Genomic DNA, 22,633 nt, shown 5'->3' with positions numbered 1-22,633 from the left:
TCTCTTTCGGCCACCTCTTTTGATTCTTTTTTGTAGGAACAGCGAGTAGCGGGCTTTTTTTTATTATTGTTTCCTTTTCTTGTGCCCTTGAGCTGTCTCCTTTGTTGTAACACACACACACACACACACACACACACACACACACACACACACACACTTTATGATATCGTGTGTCTTGGAAGAAGTATATATATTTAAGGAATCCACCACCGTTGCCAGATTGTCGTACTCAGAGCATAGTATTTACCTGTTTCTGACGCCTAGCTATTACCAAAAAACATCAGGAATTAACTATTTTAACGATAATTATAAGTGAATCTCCTTATTGGGGTCCACGAGACAGTTTTTGGGTCGGAAGTCGGTAAATATAAGAGGCTGAGTAAGACAACCTGGCAACGTTGGAATCCACAGGTAATTGATTAATATTCATCTCACCTGTGTTCTTTTTTTTCCCACAGGTGGATGGATGCTGAGGTCAACTGGAACGGCACAGCACCTTATGTGTAGAACCTTGCCCCCTTTGCCCCTCCTCTTCCTTCCCTCCACCCCCCCCTCATTATCGTAGGATCAGCAGTACTCCTATCAGCAAGTCCTTCACCAGCTGCACCCATCCTACTACGCCTCCTCTTCCTCCTTCTTCCCTATCACCATCTCCTCACCTCACTTTCCTTTCTTCCTTCCATCCTCTTTCCTCCTTTGTATTTTTTTCACCCTCCAAACGTACTTGCTTTCTTCTCTTCCTCTCCTGTATTCCTTTCCTCCTCTTTTTCCTTCATATTCATTTCGTCTTTTTCTGCCTTCGTTTCTTCACTCTTCTTTGTATCTCTAATTCATCTCCTTTGCTTCTCTTTCTCCTCTTTTCTCTGTCTCCTTTCTCAGTTCTCTTCCATTAGTTTTCGTCCTCATCTCCTCCTCCTCCTCCTCCTCCTCATTATCTCCTTTCTCTTCTTCCTTTCTCAATTATTTTCCAACAGTTTTTCGTCCTTTATCATTTCTTTCTTCTCTTTTCTCTGTTTCCTTTCTCAGTTATCTCGCATTAGTTTATAGTTTTTCGTCCTCATCTTCTCCTCTCCTCATTATCTCCTTTCTCTCCTTCATTTCTTAATTATTTTCCAACAGTTTTTCGTCCTCATCTCCACCACCACCTCCTCCTCCTCCAACCTGCTCTTTACCTGTAGTACCTCAGAATCCAGGTGTTCCTCGTCTCACCTCACCAGACTCAGTGCCTCCATACCCATCTCCAAAGCTTCATCCATATAAGGTTATTTTGGTACACCGACTCGCGCGAGGGCTGTCATATAGTTCCTGTCTCCCGTGTGTCAGGGCTGCGTCATCTTCCTATATAACGAACGCCTGCCCTTGTCACGCACCGTAGTAGGCGTAGAAGGTGGATAAAGGTAGTCGTTAGATAGTCCGTCCAGGCTGAGTGTGTGTGTGTGTGTGTGTGTGTGTGTGTGTGTGTGTGTGTGTGTGTGTGTTCGGTTATATCAGACGCTTTCGCCTCTTACATCAACTATATATTTTAAAAGGCCGCAAAGGAAAGCAATAGGGTTCTAATGAGTGTTTCTTTAGGTTCACGGTACGGAAGAATGGTCAAACTACCACCAGGGTCATAAAACTACCCCTGGAAATGCCCTACAAAACTACTATGAAAGCCTTGTCAAATGTGTCTGTGTGTGTGTGTGTGTGTGTGTGTGTGTGTGTGTGTGTGTGTGTGTGTGTGTGTGTGTGTGTGTGTGTCGGGGCTTCCCTCAGGTCGCCACACACACAATGGCCTCCTCCTACCTGACGAACGGACGTGCAATGCTCAACTACACACCGTTCACCCTAACTTGGCGGACAGGCCCCTCCCTCCTCCTCCTCCTCCTCAGATAGACAGCCAATCAACGGCCTCTCTCTCCCTCCCTAAAGAAATAACTCCTTTTTTCATTTTTTCCCTTACATAAATCACAAATGCGTCTAAAAAAGTTGCTACATAGACAGTATTCTTCCTACGGGCTAAGAGGGAGGAGCTAAAGTATCACGCTGACCAATAGCATGCCTCGGAAGTATTCAGAAGCAGCAACTATTATCCCGTCAACCAATGGGAGGCCTCAGATCAGGGAGGGGGCGGGGCTTCATCACCAAGGTAAGCTGAACGGAGTGTAGGACAAAGGCACTACGATGTAAGATACAACAAATACTCCTATACTTTGCATACTAGTCATTAGGCAGGGCAAAGAAACCGTATGTACCGACGTAGACTAAGGAACAATAACATGGTATTAGATATGGTGTGTTTTAATCGCTCCTTTGTGTGTGTGGGGGAGTGGGGGTGGGTGTGGAAGGAAGGAGGGAAGGAAGGAAGGAAGGAGAGGAGGATAAAGAAAGCATGTATGTAGGAAAGCAAGGCAGAGAGGGAAAGAGAGAAAAAGGAGGGAAAGGAAGGAAAAAGGAAGGAAAGTAGTAGTAGTAGTAGTAGTAGTAGTAGTAGTAGTAGTAGTAGTAAAAATAGTAGTAGTAGTAGTAGTAGTGTGTGGGGGGGGGGGAGGGGGAGGGAGTAAAAAGATAACTGTATGGAATTTTAAGAGGTAAGCAGTTGATATTTTTTTTATTAATGACGCCAAACACAACATTCTCTCCACCCGAAATTGACCTCTCTTTTGGCCGCTCTTCACTTTTGTCTATTATGGGAGCGGTGAGTAGCGCGCTTTTATTTTTTGTACACTCTTTTTGTTGCCCTTGAGCCGTCTCCTCTGTTGTAAAAAAAAATGGTTCACTGTTTACGATCACAAATAAACGAATCATTGTCTGGAATCTTAAGAGAGGTAAGAAAGTTTTTTTTTTTTTACAGCAAAGGAGACAGTTCAAGGGAAAAAAAAATAATAATAATGAAAAAAATAAAAAAAGCCCGCTACTCAATGGTTTTATTTACGACGCAAGACACAGCATCACTTCAGTCTTCACCATCACAACCTTACCTACAGCCTACCTATCTACCTAGCTATCTGCCACGCCTTACCTACTTGTACATATATATTTATTTATACAGGCAAGTGCACCTGTTCCTTAAAACACTAGCACGGCATCTGTACCTGTCAATGCTAATTCACCATAGTCACACGGTACACCTGTTCTGAGTGGCGTCCTGACAGGTTACATTACTGGAGCATTCAGTGATCAGTATACCTGTCTAACACACTCTTCCATATTCACCTGGTTTAGACTTTTTATACAGGTAACACTCTGGAATACTTCAGGTGTACAGTGCCACACATCAGCGAAACACCTTCATAAATAAATTAACACACACACCAACGAACACACACCTCCCATGCAATACGAAAGGGAAAGTGAGGCACCTGAGGATACATACACACAGGTGAGTCTCAGGTGATTTCTAGCCTCCTGACGGGGTGACGGAAGGTGCGGGAGCAGGTGAGAACGAGAGAGGAGAACTACACTACACCTAAGGGTCACCTGAGATTACACAGGTGAATCTCAGGTGACTAGGAACCCCCGAAACACGTGAGGGAAATTAGGGAGCGACGTGGGAACCAGAGTAGGCCCTTGGGGGAACCTAGGGGTGACATCCTCGAGGGGGCTGTTGCGTGGGAGGGGGCTGAGGGGGTGCAAGAGGTGCGGCGATAGTGACCGTCCATGGTGAGGCAGGATGGTGACTGAGGATGAGGTGTGGAGGGGTGGGGGGGACTCTATAGTGGGGGAGTGAGGGAGTAAGGTGGGGGTGATGGTTGTGGGGTGGTGGAGGGAGAAGAGAGAGAACGCACTACCCGATTTGGAGGTGGTTAAGGTGAGGGCAAGTGGTGATGGTGATTGTGGTGGTGATTGTGGTGGTGATGGTGGGTGGTGGTGGTGCTCGTGGAGAATTCTGCCTAGCGAGGGTGATGGTGAGGGTTGTGGTGGTGATGTTATGATGTGGGGGGCGAAGGAGGAGGTGAAGAGGGGAAGAGGAGAGGGTGAGGAAGGAGGAAAAGGAGAAGGAGAGAAAGTAATAGGAGGTCGAGGAGATGGAGGAGGAGGAGGAGGAGGAGGAGGAGGAGGAGGAGAAGGAGGAGGAGGAGGACGAGTGGGACGTGAAGAAGAATGAATAGGAGGAAGAGGAGGGTGAGAAGAAGGAATAAGAGGAGAAGGAGAGGAAGGAAAAGGAGAAGGTCGAGGAGATGGATGCGACAGAGGAGGAAGAGGAGGAGGAAGACGAGGACGTGGGGAAGAAGGAATAGGAGGAAGAGGAGGAGGACGAGAAGAAGAAATAAGAGGAGGAAGACGAGTTGGACGAGGAGAAGAAAGAGAAGAAGGACGAGGAGAGGAAGGAGGAGGAGGACGAAGAGTAGGAGGGCGAGAAGTGCGTGGAGAAGGAGGAGGAGGAGGAGGACGAGGAGGACGAAGAGTGGAAGGATGAGGAGGAGGAGGAGGACGAAGGGTTGAAGAACGAGAAGTAGGAGGAGGAGAAGGAGGAGGAGGACGAAGAGTAGGAGGGCCAGAAGGACGAGGGGAGGAACGAAGCTGAGGAGGAGGAGGAGGACGAGGAGGAGGAGGAGGAGGAGTAATGGTAGAAGAAGGAGAACGAGGAGGAGGAGGCGTAACAGTAGAAGGAGGAGGACGAGGAGGAGGAGGAGGAGGAGGAGAGGAAGGCCCACTCTCTCCGGATCTTCCTATTCCTCTTCCTGGGGAGTGAGGGGAAGGATGGGAGGAGGGACGAGGGGAATTTTGTCTGGGGGATGATGGGGATTGGTTGGGGGGCGGGGGGGCTTTTAGGGGGGCAGGGGTGGGGGTGGGGAAGCTGTTGGAGTTGATGAAGACAGCGGAGTTGGGGGGGAGGCGGGGTGGGGAGGTGAGGGGACGAGCTAGTGGGGGTGGGGGTGATGGGGAGGGGGTGGGGGTGGTAGGGGGGAAGGGCTGCTTGTTGTTGTTGTTGTTGTTGTGGTTGATGCTGAAGACGTTGAAGTTCCTGTTCTTGTTTTGGTTGTTGTTGTTGTTGTTGTCATTATTGTTTATGAGTCTCCTGTTGAAGTTGTTGTTGTTGTTGTTGTTGTTGTTTTGGTTGTCGTTGTTGTTGTTTTGGTTGTTGTGATTCTTGTTATTGTTGTTTATGATTCTGCTGTTGAAGTTGTTGTTCTTTTGGTTGTTGTTGTTGTTGTTGTTGTTGTTGTTATTGAAAAAGTTATTATTACCATTATTATCATTGGTGTTAGTTCGGGCAGCAGAGCGCGGCGGAGGAACACCACCACCACCACCACCGCCACCAGACCCTAGTGGCGCCCTCTGCCGCGGCCTGCCGGTGGAGAGGTCGGGGGCGGGGATGTAATGAAGCACCTCAGACAACCTCACGCCCTGCACACGCCCTTCCTTCTGGCGGGGCTGGGAGTCCTGTCGGGGTGGGGGGTTGGGTTGCTGGAGGAGCAGTTGTGCATTTTGGTTGACTGGTTGTTGTGTCTGTCTGTTGGCTTGCACGAATTTGGTTGGTCGGTGTTGGCTTGGTTGTATATTTTGGTTGATTGGTCGTTGTGTCTGTTTGTTGGGTTGAGTTTGTCTATTGGGTTGAACGAATTGGGTTGCCTGTTGTTGGTTGGGTTGCTGTTGGGCTAGTTTTGCGTTTTGGTTGATGGGTTGGGTTTGGCTGTTGGCTTGCACGAAATGGTTGGGTTGCTGGAGGGTTAGTTGGGCATTTTGGTTGATGGGTTGGGTTCGCCTGTTTTGGGGTTGGGTTCCTTGGTTGGGTTGCACATATTGGGTTGTTTGTTGTTGGTTAAGTTGCTGTTGGGTCTGTTGTGCATTTTGGTTGATTGGTTGTTGTGTCTGTCTATTGGCTTGCACGAATTGGGTTGTTTGTTGCCGCTGTTTGGGTTGCTGTGGGGTCAATTGTACGATTTGGATGTCTTGTTTGGGTTGCAGAAATTGGGTTGACTGTTGTTTCTGATTTGGTTGCTGGGGGTTGACTTGTACGCTTTGAATACCTAGGTTGGGTTGCACAAATTGGGTTGACTGTTGTTGGCTGGGTTGCACGAACTGGGTTGCTTGTTGCTGTTGGTTGGGTTGCAAAAATTGGGTTGCTTGTTGTTTCTGATTTGGTTGCTGGGGGTTGACTTGTACGCTTTGGATATCTTGGTTGGGTTGCACAAACTGGGTTGCTTGTTGTTTCTGATTTGGTTGCTGGGGGTTGACTTGTACGCTTTGGATATCTTGGTTGGGTTGCACAAATTGGGTTGACTGTTGTTGGTTGGGTTGCACGAACTGGGTTGCTTGTTGCTGTTGGTTGGGTTGCACAAACTGGCCTGCTTGTTGTTGGTTGGGTTGCTGAAGGTTGGGTTGCACATTTTGTTTTGGTTGCACAAACTGGGTTGCTTGTTGTTGGTTGGGCTGCACAAACTGGGTTGATTGCTGCTGTTGATTTTGAAATATCTGTTGATTGGGTTGTATCTGATTGGGTTGTTGTTGTTGTTGATTTGGTTGCTGCTGGAAAGACTGTTGCTGGTTGAACTGCACTTGCTGAATAGGTTGAATCTGTCTACTAGTGGCGGACTGTACGGGAGGATCATTTACATTACCCGAGTTCGAAACCTTCCCACCAACTACACCACCACCACCACCACCACTACCACCACCAACAGACCGCCCCTGCAGCACCTCCGCATTGATAATCCCCAAGTCTATCACCCCTCCATCAATGAACCCTCCGTCTATCGTGCTAACAATGGCATTACGAAGAACAGGCGTGGCTGCAAGACTCCCCTTCAAACTCTCCTCAAGAACCCGAGGAACAGCGCCTTCCAGACCCAGTTTACTCAGGACCCCTTGACCTAACTGCCCCTCACCGCTTTGTATGACCCTCTGCAGGTAGTCCAAGAGCTCCTGGCGTTCCTCAGGGGATAGTGCGTCCTTCAGAGGGATACTAAGGGTGTGTGGGATGCCCGGGGTGGATGTGGGAGACTGGGTTCCTGAAGGGGGAGGTTGAGGGTTCCCCACTGCGTTGTAGTTAGCGGAGGAGAAGCTGTGGTATGTAGCGCGAGGTGGGGAGGTTGGGGAGGGTTGTGGAGGGGGGTTGAGGCGTCCGGCGGGTTGGGGGAAGGTGTTGTCATTACCTGGAAGGGCACGCGGATTAGGAGACGGAAAAGGCAGGTAAGAACGGCGTTGATTTAGGGGAGACGAAGATACAGGTGACGTGAAGAGCAATAAAGGTGAGGATAAAAGAAGGTTAAAGGGAAAAGGAAAGGTGTTGACGTTACCTGAAGTTTCACCTGAAAGGGCACGGGGATTAGGCTCATTAAGGGACGGAAAAGACAGGTAAAAACGATGTTGATCAAGGGAGAAACGAAGGTATACAGGTGATGATAAGAGTAATAAAGGTGGAGGATATAGGGAAAGGCGGTAGGTGAAAGGAAAAGTCTTGCTGCTACCTGAAGTGTCACCTGGAAAGGCAAACTAATTAGGGGATGAAACTGAAGGTAACGCTGATTTTTGAGGCAAGAAAGAAAGTAAAGGTGACGAGAGGAAGAGGCGAGAAATAAAGAGCCACAATATAAAGAAGCAAAAGAAGAAACACTAATAAAAAAGGGCAAAATCAGACTAATCATTCCTCGCAACACTGAACCTACGGAAGCAACACAAGCTATGAGGCAACAGGTAAACGAAATGAGGGATTGTTGTCTGTACCTTGCAACACCGCGGGGGGGAAGGTGGTGACCGAGGCGGGGGGGGCGTATCTCCCTCCACCAGGCTGCGAGGGGGCGAGGCCTACACCACCCCTGCCGAAGTCATCATAGCGAAGGGGAAGCAACCTCCTGACGGTGCCGCCGAAGGAGGAAGACTTCGCATCGCCCCCCGGCAAGCTATTGAGACGCCCTGAGGTGGGGAACGGCTCAGCGTCATCGAAGTAAGGCTCATCCCCCGTGGGCGTCTCCCTGGTGGATCTCCGGTAGCCCAGGGTGGTGGCGGGGGGCAGGGGCGTGGTGAGGAGGAAGGGGGAGTAGGAGGAGGCACTAGGGACGCTGGAGGACTCAAGGGAAGGGCGTGAGGATGTGTAGGAGCTAATGGCCGCAGGAAAGGCACTAGGAGAAGAGGTAGGAAGAGGAGAGGAGGTGGAGATTTTGGGAGGAAAGGAAGGAGACTTTCGTAATGGAGAAGAGGTAGGAGGAGGAGGAGGAGGAGGAGAGGAGGTAGAGATTTCAGAGGATAAGGAAGAAGAACTAGACTTTGAAAATGGGGAAGAGGTAGAAGGAGGCGGAGAGGAGGTAGAGATTTCAGAGGATAAGGAAGAAGAACTAGACTTTGAAAATGGGGAAGAGGTAGAAGGAGGCGGAGAAGAGGTAGAGGTTTCAGAGGATAAGGAAGAAGAACTAGACTTTGAAAATAGGGAAGAGGTGGAAGGAGGCGGAGAGGAGGTAGAGATTCTAGATGCCAAAGAAGATGAACCACGCGACTTTGAAACCGAAGAAGAGACAGACAAAGGAGGGACAGAAAGCCTTGATGGTGAAGAGGAACGAATGAACTTTAAGAACACAGGGACAGAAGTGGAAGGCGAGGGAGACAAACCATTAGATCCTAAGGACAAAACAGAGGAACTAGAAGACTCATCAACAACTGCAGAAGGAGATGACGAAGAAGCAGAAGACGAGGTAGAAGGACGTGAGGGCGAAGGAGGCGAACGAGGAGTCTTTACCGAGGAAGGGGAAGGATCAGGAGGCAAAGGAGGGGATGTGGAGTCCTTAGAGTAGGATGGAGGGACTGTAGGAGACTCAGGGAAGATTAGAGAGGAAACAGACGATTCAGAAAGGGAAGGAGATGAAGTAGAAGACTCAGAAGAAGACTCAGAAAATGAAGGAGATGAAATAGAAGAGATTGAAGATTTAAAAGAAGAGGAAGAAGAAGAGGAGTTAGAAGCTTTAGAGGGGGAGAGATGTGAGTCGTAGGATACAGAAGAGGAAGAAGAGGACACAGAGAAGGAGTTAGAGGAGTCAGCGGCTAAAGAAGAGGAAGAGGATGTATTCGTCGAAGGATCAGAGGTTTGGGAGGCATTAGAGGAAGCGTAGGACTCCGGGGCCGCATAGGACTTCCTCTGCCTTAGGATACGGTGAACCTCCTCCTTGACCTGGGCTGTCGAGACGTCCTTCTGTAGGATGGCCGAGAGGGTGTGGCCGTAACCCTCGATCTCGTGTGTCTCCGTTCGAATCCTGCACGGAGGAGGAGGAGGAGGAGGAAGAGGAGGAGGAGGAGGAGGAGGAGGAGGAGTTACAATTTTTTCCTCGCACGGTATAACTTGGATAGAACGAAAATAACGAGAACAAATTTTATCCTCAGACTTTCCAAATGTCCTGCGTGATTTTTTTGTTGTTGTTGTTGTTTTTACGGCAAAGGAAGCAACTCAAGGGCGATAACAAAAGCAATGAAGCAAAAAGAACGATGAAACTACCACCAGGGTCATAAAACTACCCCTGGAAATGCCCCGAACTCCTATGAAAGCCTTGTCAAAAACTACCGCCAGGGTCATAAAACTACCCCTGGAAATGCTCAGAACTCCTATGAAAGCCTTGTCAAAAACTACCACCAGGGTCATAAAACTACCCCTGGAAATGCCCCGAACTCCAAAGTGACCTCGTGCGCCGAAACGTTTAAATATATGACCTTGTATCAATGCGGGTGCCTCTGAATGTGCCTTCGACCATGATAAGTAAGGATAAAAAACAATCACCAAGAATACAACAGTGGGAGCAAAGTCTAATCACCCAACTACTACTACCCTATCATACCTTTCTACAACCCTCCTACTTCCCCCTCTCCCAACCAACTTAGGGGTCGTACCTGTGTCCCAGCGCGTCGGTAGTGTACACAACCACGTGGAGGTCGTTGTCGGCGTCCACGAAGCCGTAGGTACCCCTCACGCGGCCGTCACGCCCCGTCTCCTCGTGCCTGAAGAAGCGCACACCTCGTTTGCCCCCGCGGAGGTTGGGAGGGCTCGCGGTCACCTCCTCTTGGTCTGGCTTCTGTAAGGATTGGCTTGGGGTTAATGCTGATACGAATACTTACTAATACCAATACTAAGCCCAATACTAATACATACTGATACTAATACTAAGCCTAATTCTAATACATACTGATACTAATACTAAGCCTAATACTAATACATACTATGAAAAGTGAAACCAAATTGTCGAGTCCGATTTGGCGTTGGCTCCCGCGGGTCCATTTCTTATCCATGAAGTTTTTTTTTTTTTCTTCTCTCAGTCGACATCATACACTCCTATCTTCCTCTCCCTGCCATCCTTTTCATTCCACTTCCCCATTTCTTATTACCCATTTCCCATTTTCTCTGTCGATTTTCCCTTCTAAGGCCTCCATCTTCATTTTTCCCCACCCTCTCCATTTCCCCAAACGAGTACCTCTAATAACTTCCTCCCCTTCTTCCCTCCTCCTCCCCATTCCCCATCCATAACTCTCCCTTTCTTCTCCCTCCCTTAATGTTCCTCCCCATCCTTCCCTCCCTCCTCCTTTCCCATACTCCCTTACCTCCACTCCCTCCCTTCCTCCTTTTCTTATTCTCTCCCTCTCTCCCTCTCCTCCTTTCCTCCCTCAGCACCCTCCTCCTTTCTCCTCTATATATGAATTCCCCCTCCTTACCCCCCCTTACCCCCCCTTCACGTCCGGCACAGGTGAGCAACGCAGGTAATACGTTCAGGGTGGCGGAGCGGTTTAATGTGTCAACTCCCCACTTTCGCTGCCGGGGTTCGATCAATGCCAGATTGTGTCATGTGTGAAGGGGGGGAGGGGGGAGGGGGGGGAGGGAGGGAGGGAGGGGAAGAGGGAGAGGGGGGATGGGACAGGGGTGTGTATGTGTGTACTCGCTTGGCCTGTCACGTGTGTGTGTGTGTGTGTGTGTGTGTGTGGAGGGATGTTATTTTTTGTATGATTGCTTTGGAAGAGGAAGGAATATGAAGAAGAAATAGAAGAAGAAGAAGAAGAAGAAGAAGAAGAAGAAGAAGAAGAAAAAAAAAATAAGAATAACAAAAACAATAACAACAAAGTAAGAAAAAAAATAACATAACACGATAAAGGAACCACGAAAAAGAACACACACACACACACACACACACACACACACACACACACACACACACACACACACACACACACACACGGGCCTCACACCCTCGCTAACACGTCACTGCTCATCCACAAACAACAACAACAACAACAACAACAACAGCGTGACTTGGAGAAAGGAAGGAAGAGGAAGCGAAAATTAATTCCCGTCTTTGCCAAAAACGTAAAAATAAAAAAGAAAAGAAAAAATGAAGAAAAAATTAAAAAAGAAAAAAGAATATTCCTTCACATTATATATAAAAAAAAACGTTACAACCCACAATGAAAGAGAACGTGATACTGAAATTAAATACAAGAGAGACAGAAAAAAGAAAAAAAAGAAAGAACGTGAGAAGAGAAAGGAACGAAGATGAAGCGAGCGAATGTGAACGTGAATTTCTGCAGCTAAGTATAAAGCATATTAAAAGTAGTAGTAGTAGTAGTAGTAGTAGTAGTAGTAGTAGAAGTAGTAGTGTTAATAAAGTACAATAAAGTAATACAGCAGCAGATAATACAGTAAATAATAGAAAATACAGTAGTAGATAAAGTAGATAAAGCAGACAGTAGATAATAGATTAGCACACACACACACACACACACACACACACACACACACACACACACACACACACACACACACACACACACACACACACACACAAGAAACCACAATCCTCGTTATAATGGGACAAGACAAAAATAAGCGCACACACACACACACACACACACACACACACGTAACATTTCCCTTCCATTTACACACACACACACACACACACACACACACACACACAACGTAAGTGACCGCAAACCACGTGATAATGAGATACAACGATGTGTGAAGAGGAGAGGTGCGGTCAGGCCTGTCTTGTAAAATTAAAGAACGGAGTAACAGCAGACCGACAAACAGGAGTGGAGACGAATGAGATAAACTCCACTGAGGAAAGGAGAAATAATGTAAGATAAAATGAACTTAGGAAAGGAGAAATACTGTAGCCAGGAGGGAAATTTAGTTAGATCTTCCTTGTGAAATTAAAAAGCAGAGAAACAACAGACCGAGAGACAGGAGTGAAGACGAATGAGATAAACTGCACTGAGGGAAAGGAGAAATAACGTAAGATAAAATGGACTTAGGAAAGGAGAAATACTGTAGCCAGGAGGGAAATTTAGTTAGATCTTCCTTGTGAAATTAAAAAGCAGAGTAACAACAGACCGAGAAAGAGGAGTGAAGATAAATAAGATAAATTGCACTGGGGAAAGGAGAAATAATGTGAGATAAAATGGACTTAGGAAAGGAGAAATACTGTAGCCAGGAGGAAAATTTAGTTAGATCTTCCTTGTGAAATTAAAAAGCAGAGAAACAACAGACCTAGAAAGAGGAGTGAAGTGATTTAAGGAAAGGAGAAATAATGTAAGATAAAATGAACTTAGGAAAGGAGAAATACTGTAGCCAGGAGGGAAATTTAGTCAGATCTTCCTTGTAAAATTAAAAAGCAGAGAAACAACAGACCGAGAAAGAGGAGTGAAGTGATTTGAGGAAAGGAGAAATAATGTAGGATAAAATTAACTTAGGAAAGGAGAAATACTGTAGCCAGGAGGAAAATTTAGTTAGATCTTCCTTGTGAAATTAAAAAGCAGAGTAACAACAGACCGAGAAAGAGGAGTGAAGTGATTTGAGGAAAGCAGAAATAATGTAGCTAGAAGGAGAGGAGACTGTTTAGATTTTCCTTGTATAATTATGAGGAGTTAAGACAAATAAGAGGAAAATAATAAGAAAAGAAATTAAATGAAACGAAAGGGAGAGGAAAAGAATGGGTAAAAGAAGGAAGGATGGATGTAAAAGAAAGAAAGGAAGGATGGATAGAAAAAAGGAAGAAGGGAAAGACGGATACAGCAAAGGAAAGCAGGAAAGAAAGAAGGAAAGAATGGAGGAAGGGAGAATGGAATAAAGGAAGGGAGAGAGGAGAGAGAAGAGGAGAAAGTCAAAAAATACAAATAGCTACTTATGTAAAACACGCGTTGAGACATCTGCCGTGAAGAAACACAAACAGGAAAGAAACACACACACACACACACACACACACACACACACACACACACACACACACACACACACACACACACACACACGAAACATTACAGTTATGACACGGACAATTAACAGAAAAACACACAAAAAAACACTGGCTTGAGGGGATGGATGGGTAATTTCCAAGATGTCGGAATTCTAATGTACAAAAAAAAAAAAAATGATGAGGGTGATGATGATAAACGTGAGGTGCAAGTCAAGCAGGAGGAGGAGGAGGAGGAGGAGGAGGAGGAGGAGGAGGAGGAGGAAGAGGAGGAAGATTCTGTCACATCACCTCCTCCTCATCCAACTTTCTCAGTGACGTGGGTGATGGGGAGACGAGAGAGGGGAGAGAAGGGCTTGGGGAGAGGGTGAGGAGGGGGATATGATGTGATGGGAAAGCATGGGGAGGGATGGGAAGAGAGAGAAGGATAGGGAAAGAGGGATGGGAAGGGAATGGAAAGGATGGGGAGGGATGAGAAGGGAAGGGAAAGGATAGGGGAAGAATGGGAAGAGATGAGAACGGTAAAGAAAGGAAGGTAAAAAGGAAGGAATATGGGAAGGGAAGCGAAGGGGAAGGAAGGGAAGGAGAGGAGAAGGAAAGGGAAGGAAAGGAAAAGAAAGGAAAGGAAAGAAAAGGAGAGATACGGAGGAAAATACACTCTTCTATGTTTGTGTGTTTGTGAGTTTGTTTACACACACACACACACACACACACACACACACACACACACACACACACACACACACACACACACAGGCACACAGACACACAGGCAAACAGGCACACAGACACACAGATAGAAAGATAAAGAGAGAGAGAGAGAGAGAGAGAGAGAGAGAGAGAGAGAGAGAGAGAGAGAGAGAGAGAGAGAGAGAGAGAGAGAGAGAGAGAGAGAGACAGCAATATAGCCTTAATTGCAACCTGACAGCGAGATTGAAGCGTAATAACAATGACGGAAAGCAACTTGCAATCACGAGTCGGCGGTGGAGCATAGCAATGACCGTGTGTGTGTGTGTGTGTGTGTGTGTCGAAAGTTTGTTACTACTACCAGATGACTTGTTGCATATATACCTAAGCAATGTTGTGGGTGACGCAAGACTATGATAATAAAAAAAATAATATGTAATGATGTAGTAGTAGTAGTAGTAGTAGTAGTAGTAGTAGAAAAAAGAATGCTACAGAAGAAAAAAAGAAAACAATAATAATAATAATAATGAAAAGAAAAATAGTATACAAAACAGTAGAAGGAAAACAGGAATAAGATAAAGAAGAAAAAGAAAAAAAAACAGTAATAATGATAAAAGGAAAAATAATATAAGAAAAAAGAACTCAAATTATTACGTCAGGTAGATTATAAACTCTCAGGTAAGCGGACAGGTGCATACTCAACCATTACCTCCTCCTCCTCCTCCTTCTCCTCCTCCTCTTCCTCCTCCTGCACGTAACTTCAAATCTTCATCATCTTTTTCCTCCTACACTTATTTCTCTTATCTTCCTGCTCTTAAAATTCCTCCAAAACCTTCCTCCTCCTCCTCCTCTTCTTCCTCCTCCTCTTCCTGCACGTAACTCCAAATCTTCCTCATCGTCTTTCTCCTCCAACACTTATTTCTCTTATCTTCCTGCTCATAATATTCCTCCAAAATCTTCTTCCTCCTTCTCTTCTTCTTCCTCCTCCTCCTCCTCCTCTTCCTACACGTACCTCCAAATCTTCCTCATCATCTTTCTCCTCCAACACTTATTTCTCTTATCTTCCTGTTCCTATTATTCTTCCAAAATCTTCTTCCTCCTCCTCCTCCTCCTCTTCCTGCACGTACCTCCAAATTTTCCTCATCATCTTTCTCCTCCAACACTTATTTCTCTTATCTTCCTGTTCCTATTATTCTTCCAAAATCTTCTTCCTCCTCCTCCTCCTCCTCCTCCTCTTCTTCACCTGGGCCTCACCTGGTAATTAGCTCCCCACAGTTCTACCTTTCCCCTCCACTTTCCAGTCAGGTGACGAGACGCCCTCCTCCTCCTCCTCCTCCTCCTCCTGTTGAATGTGCCGCAACTAAAGACTCATTGGGTTCCTAAAATATTTGTACCCAACCAACCCGCGCCCAAAATAATAGTAGTAGTAGTAGTAGTAGTAGTAGTAGTAGTAGTAGTAGTAGTAGAAGAAGTATGATAATAGGAAGAAGATAAAGAAGAAAATGAAAGCAACAGTAATAATAATGAGAAAAAAATAGCAAACAAAATGGTAGAAGGAAAATAAGAAGATAAAGAAGAAACAGAAAAGGAAGCGGAGGAGGAGGAGGAGGAGGAGGAGGAGGAATGATAATGATGATGATGATGATGATGATGACAACTTGCCCTCCGAATCACCAAAAAAAAGCTCAACAAAGAATAAAAAAAGACAATCAGAGAAAAAAAATATATAAGGAAAGGGAGAAAAAAAGAAATAGGGAAAAAGAATAGGGGAAAGAATCTGATTTCGACGACAATAATAATAATAATAATAATAATAATAATAATAATAATAATAATAATAATAATAATAATAATAATAATAATAATAATGACGATACAGATTTTTCCCTTCCATTCACTTCCTTTATGAATGATTTATGTCCTCCTTTATCAAGCCTAGACCACCCACGCCCATACAATTATATCCGGCACACACACACACACACACACACACACACACACACACACACACACAGAGGATGATATCTATACTCTATTGATACCTAACAAAAGAACAAGGGAAGGCAGGAACGAAGAAAGGAAGGAAGGAAAGGAAGGAAGGAAGGAAGGAAGGAAGGAAGGAAAGAGAATAAGAGAAAGAAAGGATGTATGTAGGAAAGCAAGGCAGAGAGGGAAGGAGAAGAAAAGGAGAGAGAAAAAGGAGGGAAAGGAAGGAAAAATGAAGGAAGAGAATGAGAAACAAAAGATATAGAGTAAATAAGGAGACGGAAAGTAAGAAACGAGAGAGAGAATGAAGGAAACAAGAGAGAAAGGAAGGAGAAGAGGGAGAAAGGGAAAACAGAAAACATTATATACGGAGGGAAATGAGATAGGAGGCGGAGAGGGAAAGGAAGAAAAACGCAACATAACGAGACAGGAGAAGAGAGGAAAAGAAAAATGAAGAAAAAAACAAGACAGCGAGAGGGAACAGAAGGGAGCAGGAGGTAGATGGAAACAGGCGAGCGAGGTAGTGAAAGTTGTGCGAAAAGAAGAAAAAAAAGAGTTAATTGAGAAGGGCTGAGGCGAACTAAATGACCAGGTTGAGGAGACAAGGAACTAACAGGTGACCAGGGAAGATAACAGGTGACCAGGGAAGATAACAGGTGACCAGGGAAGATAACAGGTGACCAGGGAAGATAACAGGTGACCAGGGAAGATAACAGGTGACCAGGGAAGATAACAGGTGACCAGGGAAGATAACAGGTGACCAGGGAAGATAACAGGTGACCAGGGAAGATAACAGGTGACCAGGGAAGATAAGCACAGGTAAGCCAACAGGTAAATTAAGCAACAGGTAGAACAGGTAAATAGGAATGAAAAGGTGGAATGATGTTGAGAAAAAAAGTAAAAGAGGAAAATGAGGAAGAGGAGGAGAAGGAGGAAGTAGTAGAAGAAGAAGAAGAAGAAGAAGAAGAAGAAGAACAGGTAACAAATTGGTTCAATAAATTGGAATAATGATAATAAGAGGAAAAAGAAGAAGAAAAAAGAACGAAAACAAGAACAAGAACAAAAGAAAAAAATAGAAAGAAAGAAAGAAAAGAAGACCACCACCATCACCACCATCAGCACCATCCACACCACCACCACCACCACCACAAACAACAACAACAAAAACAACAACAGCCCACCCAAACGAAGAAGATTTACGTCTGGAATGACTATTAAAAAAAAAAAAAAAAAAAAAAAACATAAGTGACAGAATAATTGAGAAAAATGCGGGAAGGAGAGTGTGTGTGTGTGTGTGTGTGTGTGTGTGTGTGTGTGTGTGTGTGTGTGTGACAACCCGGGGAAGAGTAATGGCTTGGATATACTTTCTGTCTCTCTCCTGCCGAGTTGATCGTCACACTAACTTTCCACCTACTACTACTACTACTACTACTACTACTACTACTACTACTACACAGAGAGGGAGAATGTATATCACGTAGTTCCATTGCTTGTAACAAAGTACGGTACGTGAGAATGCTGTAACGAGCTATGAGATGAATCGATATTATGCCTCGTCTTCCTCTTCCTCCTCCTCCTAGTCTTCTTCCTCCTTTTTCCTCCGAGGTAGAAGAAGAAGCGTCAACCCTTTCATTACTCACACCTTCATCCACTCACAAAGGAAGAAAGGAAGGAAGGAAGGAAAGAAGAAAGAAAGAGAGAGATTAAGAAAGATATCGGCCAGTCGGAAAGAAAGAAAAGAAAGAAAGAAAGAAAGAAAGGTAGGAAGGTAGGACGCGAAAGTTGACACCCACACCGTGACAAACAAACAAACAGACAAAAAAAAGAGATGTCGCGTGAGGTCTGTGTGGAGGGCAGGTAATAACATAGCAATAAAACACACACACACACACACACACACACACACACACACACACACACACACAAATCGCACCCAATTAACTTCACTTTTTTCCCCTCTTCTGTCAAGCCGCGTGTGTGTGTGTGTGTGTGTGTGTGTGTGTGTGTGTGTGTGTGTGTGTATCCTGTTCTAGTCACTCTTTTCTTGCCCCGTGGCGAAGGGAAACCACAGGAGGAAGAGGACGAGGAGGAGGAGGAGGAGGAGGAAGAGGAGAAGGAGGAGGAGGAGGAGGAGGAATAGCAGAAGAAACAAGGATCATTAAAGCAGGAAGAGGAGGAAGAAAAAAAAGTAGAAGTAAAGAGAATACCGAAGCAGGAAATTGAGGAAAAGGAAGAGCACAAAGAAGAGGAGGAGGAGGAGGAGGAGGAAGAACCATGCAGGTGACCATTCATATGCCTCCGGACTTTCCTAATTAATCAAACACCTGCCTCTTTCAACGTCTAGGTGACCCCGCGGCACACACACACACACACACACATACACACACACACGAGTATACCTCAGGCAGTAATGTGGTGAGCCCGTGTATGTATGGAATGAGGAGGGGGGGTGATTATAGGGGTCAGGGGGGGAGGGGGTAGAGGGAATCCAATGCTTCAGGTGCTAAGCGAACCCATGATAGCGTTTCCTTCACCCCCATCGGCGCCAGGGAATTGGATCCTACCTTGGGGGCTGATCCACCTTGCTTTCCTTTACTCTTATCCTTAGGGCTTGATCGGGGACTAGATTCTCCTATCCGAGGGGTTGAATCCTCTATACTTGGTGTGGAAGAGGATTTAGAGGTACGGGGTGGCTTGCTCCTCCCTCCTGATCCCCCAGTAAGGCCTCTTCGTCGCCCCCTTCGAGTATTAGCCAAGAAATCCGGGGGTTCTAATATCCTTCTTGAGAGACGAGGCTTGGAGGTGGTGGTGGTGGTGGAGGTGTTGGTACTGGTGGTGGTGGTGGTGGGTTGTACAGCCTCCACACTAGCCACGGTCACCACCACCACCACCACCGCGGCTAGTAACAGGGTCAGGGCTCTCGGGGCAGGGGCAGGGGCGGCACACATCACGGGGGGCGCGGTTCGGGGCGGGGCGGGGCGGCGGCGGGGGCGGCGGCGGGGCGGAGAACAGGGAACACTTTCTCATCCTGACTCCGGCCGACGAGTGAGTCCCGCGGCCCATGAGGTGTGTTTATATACGTGTGTGTGTGTGTGTGTGTGTGTGTGTGTGTGTGTGTCTCTCTCTCTCTCTCTCTCTCTCTCTCTCTCTCTCTCTCTCATCTCCTCTTCTTCCTCCTCCTCTCCCTTCGCATCTTCTCTCGGTCTCTCTTTCTCTTCCTCCCCTTTCCATCTCCTCTTTCGCACTTCCTTTCCCTTCTTCTTCTTCTTCTTCTTTTTCTTCTTCTTCTCCTTCTTCTCCTCCTCTTTCTTCTCCTTCCCCGAAAGAGGACAGAAATAACAATGAAATATTAAAAAAAAAACAGATGGCAAGCAGTAACACACACACACACACACACACACACACACACACACACACGCATACATCCATCCATCACCTTCAAACAGACAGGCAGACCAGATGGACACACACACACACACACACACACACACACAGATGGACGAGTGGACACACAGACGCCCCCCCCCCCCCCTTCACCTCACCAAGTCACCCGAAACACCTTGCCTAACCTACCGCAATGGACACACACAAAAAAGGGATGATATAAAAAAAAAGAATTCCCTCACTAGCCACAAATTACAGTTCCCGAGTGTCACTTATCTCCGCTACTGAACTGAATAAGAAAAGAATGGAGTGGACCTAGAATTTGGAACTGATATTTTTGATCCGCGCGAGGAATGTGAAGAGGAACGCAGATGTTGTAGGATAAAGGTACATAAAAAATAAAAATGTAAAAAGTGCTTGAGAGTTGGAATCCATTGTTCTATCCATCAATCAATAAATATATGTAACTATGATGATAATGTTGCCTCGGAAATACCACGAACAATTGCTATAGAAGAAGAAGAAGAAGAAGAAGAAGAAGAAGAAAAAAACAGGAAAAAGAAAAGATACCCAAAACAAGAATATATCAGAAAAAAAGAAAGATATAAAAGAATAAAAAGTAGTCGGGAAATTACTAGGCTATATATAAAGTCTACGGAGAGAAAGAATGAAAAGATATCCGAAGAAAGGGAAGAAATACCAGAAAGGAAGAAAGAACGAAATAAGAATGAGAATTAACGACGAAGGAGCAGTAGGCTATACAGCACAAGAAGAAAAAGAAGGTATATAAATAATGATGATAATGATGATGAAAATACCGCAATGATAATAATGAAAGCAGTCCACCACACACCATTTCCCAAGAACACACACACACACACACACACACACACACACACACACACACACACACACAAACCCATCAGAAACAGCCCCTGCCATCACCCCACCCCGTTTAACTTTCCCAAACACCAATAAATATCCTTCTATACATGCTCCCTCTCAATGAAACACGTCATTTGAGGCCTTAAAAGATGAACCCCGTTTCTATACAGCTTGAGGCAGGCGAGAGAAAACGGAGGAAAGCATGTGGTAGGTATGGACGGCAGGGCAAACATGTGTAAAGTCACGCATTGTCTGTTTGTGTGTTCTTTCCGCGTGTCATTGGATTTAATTACGTAAAGAGAAGGTGCCGTAAGCTGTGTTGTCTCATTAGTAAGTTTGCTCTTGGGGATATGGTTAATTTGGGCTTGTTTGTCTTGTGTTATTGTTTTCTCTTCCTCCTCCTTCATCTTCCTTCTCCTCCTACTCCATCTTCCTCTTGCTAATTGTGATTCATGAGCTTGTTGTGAGAAAAATTAGTTGACTTAAAAGCTCTTATATTTGATTTATTGTAGCTATTGTTGTTTTTACTACTACTACTACTACTACTACTACTACTACTTCTACTACTACTACTACTACCACTACTAAGCATTGCCTATTCACAAAACCGGTAGAAATGCAAGACAGACTAATTGAGCATGATAACAATACACTTTATAATGATGATGAAAATCGTAATATGAGAGAGAGAGAGAGAGAGAGAGCATATATTCCTATCTATTTCTGCTTAAATGTGTATGCAGAATCCGTGAAATGGTATGCGCGTGTGCGTGTGTGTGCGTGTGTGTGTATGTGTGTGGTAAGGCGCAGGGAAATGCACCATAGCGGGGTCAATGCTAGAACCCACCCCCACCCCACCCCCCTCCCTTTAACCCCTTTAATACAGCCCAACACACCAATGTATTATCACAGGCACCCTCCTTGACCAATCTACCCCCCCCCCTCTCTCTCTCTCTCTCTCTCTCTCTCTCTCTAACTTATTTCCCTCTTTTTTTTTCATTCGCTTTGTCCCGTGTTGCATTCCTGATTCTCTCTCTCTCTCTCTCTCTCTCTCTCTCTCTCTTTCTTCTTTTTTCATTCTCTTGTCTCGTTTTGCATTCCCAATTTCCTCTCTCTCTCTCTCTCTCTCTCTCTCTCTCCTTATTTCCCCCTTTCTTTACTTCTCTTTTTCATTCTCTTGTCTCGTTTTGCATTCCTGACTCTCTCTCTCTCTCTCTCCTTATTTCCCCCTTTCTTTACTTCTCTTTTTCATTCTCTTGTCTCGTTTTGCATTCCTGACTCTCTCTCTCTCTCTCTCTCTCTCTCAAGGGCAGATTCCTTTTTTTTATACTCTCCTGGCAAAAACTATAAAAAAAAAAGAATTGCTGACCACTCACCTTCAAGCATTTCGCGGCGTGGTGGCTTCGCTGACCTCAAGGCGGAGAGTGTGATGCAATGCTTTCCGCTACTCCTGCTACTGTTTATTTTTACTCCTTTATTTCATGTTACTGTCTCCTTGTTACTCTTGTCTCCGTTATTCTTCAATGTCAGTCTTTTTCCATGAGTCAATTCCTGTTTTCATGTGTCTTTTCCATAAGACGGTTGATACTATAATCCAGGCATCACCAAATGGCGGACCCCGGTCCGGATCCGGACCGAGCGATGGTTCTGTCCGGACCCGTGACCAATCTGCGGCCGGGTGACAGCGGGGAGGGAGGGTGTGGCGGGTGGCGGGGCGCCGTGCAACGCTGGCGGGTGTCAACAGGCCAGTGAGAGCGTGAACACTCTCAATTTCCTGCAGTAGGAAGGTCAAGCTAATATGCAGGGTGGCAGGTATGACCAAAGGGCGTGGTGGGTATCTGGGTGGCATGCACCTTTCACCATGGTGACGAGGTGGTGGACGGTGGCAGCCAGCAGGCGACACGCGGGCAGTGTATAGTGTGGGGGTGGGGGTGAGAGCGGGGGTGGAGAGCGTTCGAGCGTGCTGCCTTGACCTTGCGCTCTCAGTGCACCACAGCAGAGAGGAAGAGACAGATGAGAGCATGGCTTGCTCCAAAAGACGCAAAGTTGATGCGGAAAACCGTTGTTTCAAAGAGGAATGGACAGAGAAATTTTTGTTCATTCTTCCTGCAAGCAGCTCCAAACCAGTGTGCCTCATCTGCTCCGAAAGCGTGGCACTAATTAAAAGTGGCAACGTGAAGCGCCACTACGAATCTAAGCACAGCTCATTTGAGCAAAGTTATCCCTTGAAGTCTGAGCTGAGGGCACGCAAAATAACCGAACTGCAAGCCCAGTATGACAGATCGACCCGACTCATCACGCATACATTTACAGCCCAGCAACGTGCAAACGAATGCTCACTAAAGGTATCGTGGATTTTGGGGCAACATAAAAAAACTTTTAGTGATGGGACAGTAGTGAAGGAGTGCTTAAACGCTGTTGCTGAGACACTGTTTGAGGGAAAACAAAAGGACGACATGTGTGAAAAAATCAAACAAATCCCGATGTCAGCTTCAACAGCAACTAGAAAATCTGAAATATTAGCAGATGATGTACTGGCACAGCTT

At 45.8% G+C, this 22,633-nt stretch overlaps 2 protein-coding genes across 3 annotated transcripts in view; one reads left to right on the top strand and one right to left on the bottom strand.

Moving 5' to 3' along the window:
* The window catches only part of LOC127003520 (inactive ubiquitin carboxyl-terminal hydrolase MINDY-4B-like), a 55,380-nt gene extending 53,088 nt beyond the window's left edge, over positions 1 to 2,292 (top strand). For both annotated transcript variants that reach the window (XM_050870350.1, XM_050870349.1), the window contains one exon: positions 459 to 2,292. In XM_050870350.1, the coding sequence (XP_050726307.1) occupies positions 459 to 507 (49 nt within the window). In that variant the 3' untranslated portion in view covers positions 508 to 2,292. The remainder of the gene's footprint in view (positions 1 to 458) is intronic.
* Positions 2,293 to 7,289: 4,997 nt separating this feature from the next.
* LOC127003640 (uncharacterized) lies at positions 7,290 to 18,766 on the bottom strand. The gene is made up of 3 exons (XM_050870550.1): positions 18,383 to 18,766; positions 9,796 to 9,977; positions 7,290 to 9,167 (listed from the first exon to the last, which is right to left on the bottom strand). Exons 1-3 carry the CDS (start codon positions 18,764 to 18,766, stop codon positions 7,607 to 7,609), a joined length of 2,127 nt encoding a protein of 708 aa, XP_050726507.1. The 3' UTR covers positions 7,290 to 7,606.
* Positions 18,767 to 22,633: the final 3,867 nt, after the last annotated feature.

The sequence above is a fragment of the Eriocheir sinensis genome, chromosome 25, assembly GCF_024679095.1.
Source record: "Eriocheir sinensis breed Jianghai 21 chromosome 25, ASM2467909v1, whole genome shotgun sequence".
Classification (NCBI taxonomy): domain Eukaryota; kingdom Metazoa; phylum Arthropoda; class Malacostraca; order Decapoda; family Varunidae; genus Eriocheir; species Eriocheir sinensis.
Note: the sequence above shows the minus strand (reverse complement) of the source record. Positions and strands in the feature narration are given on the sequence as shown.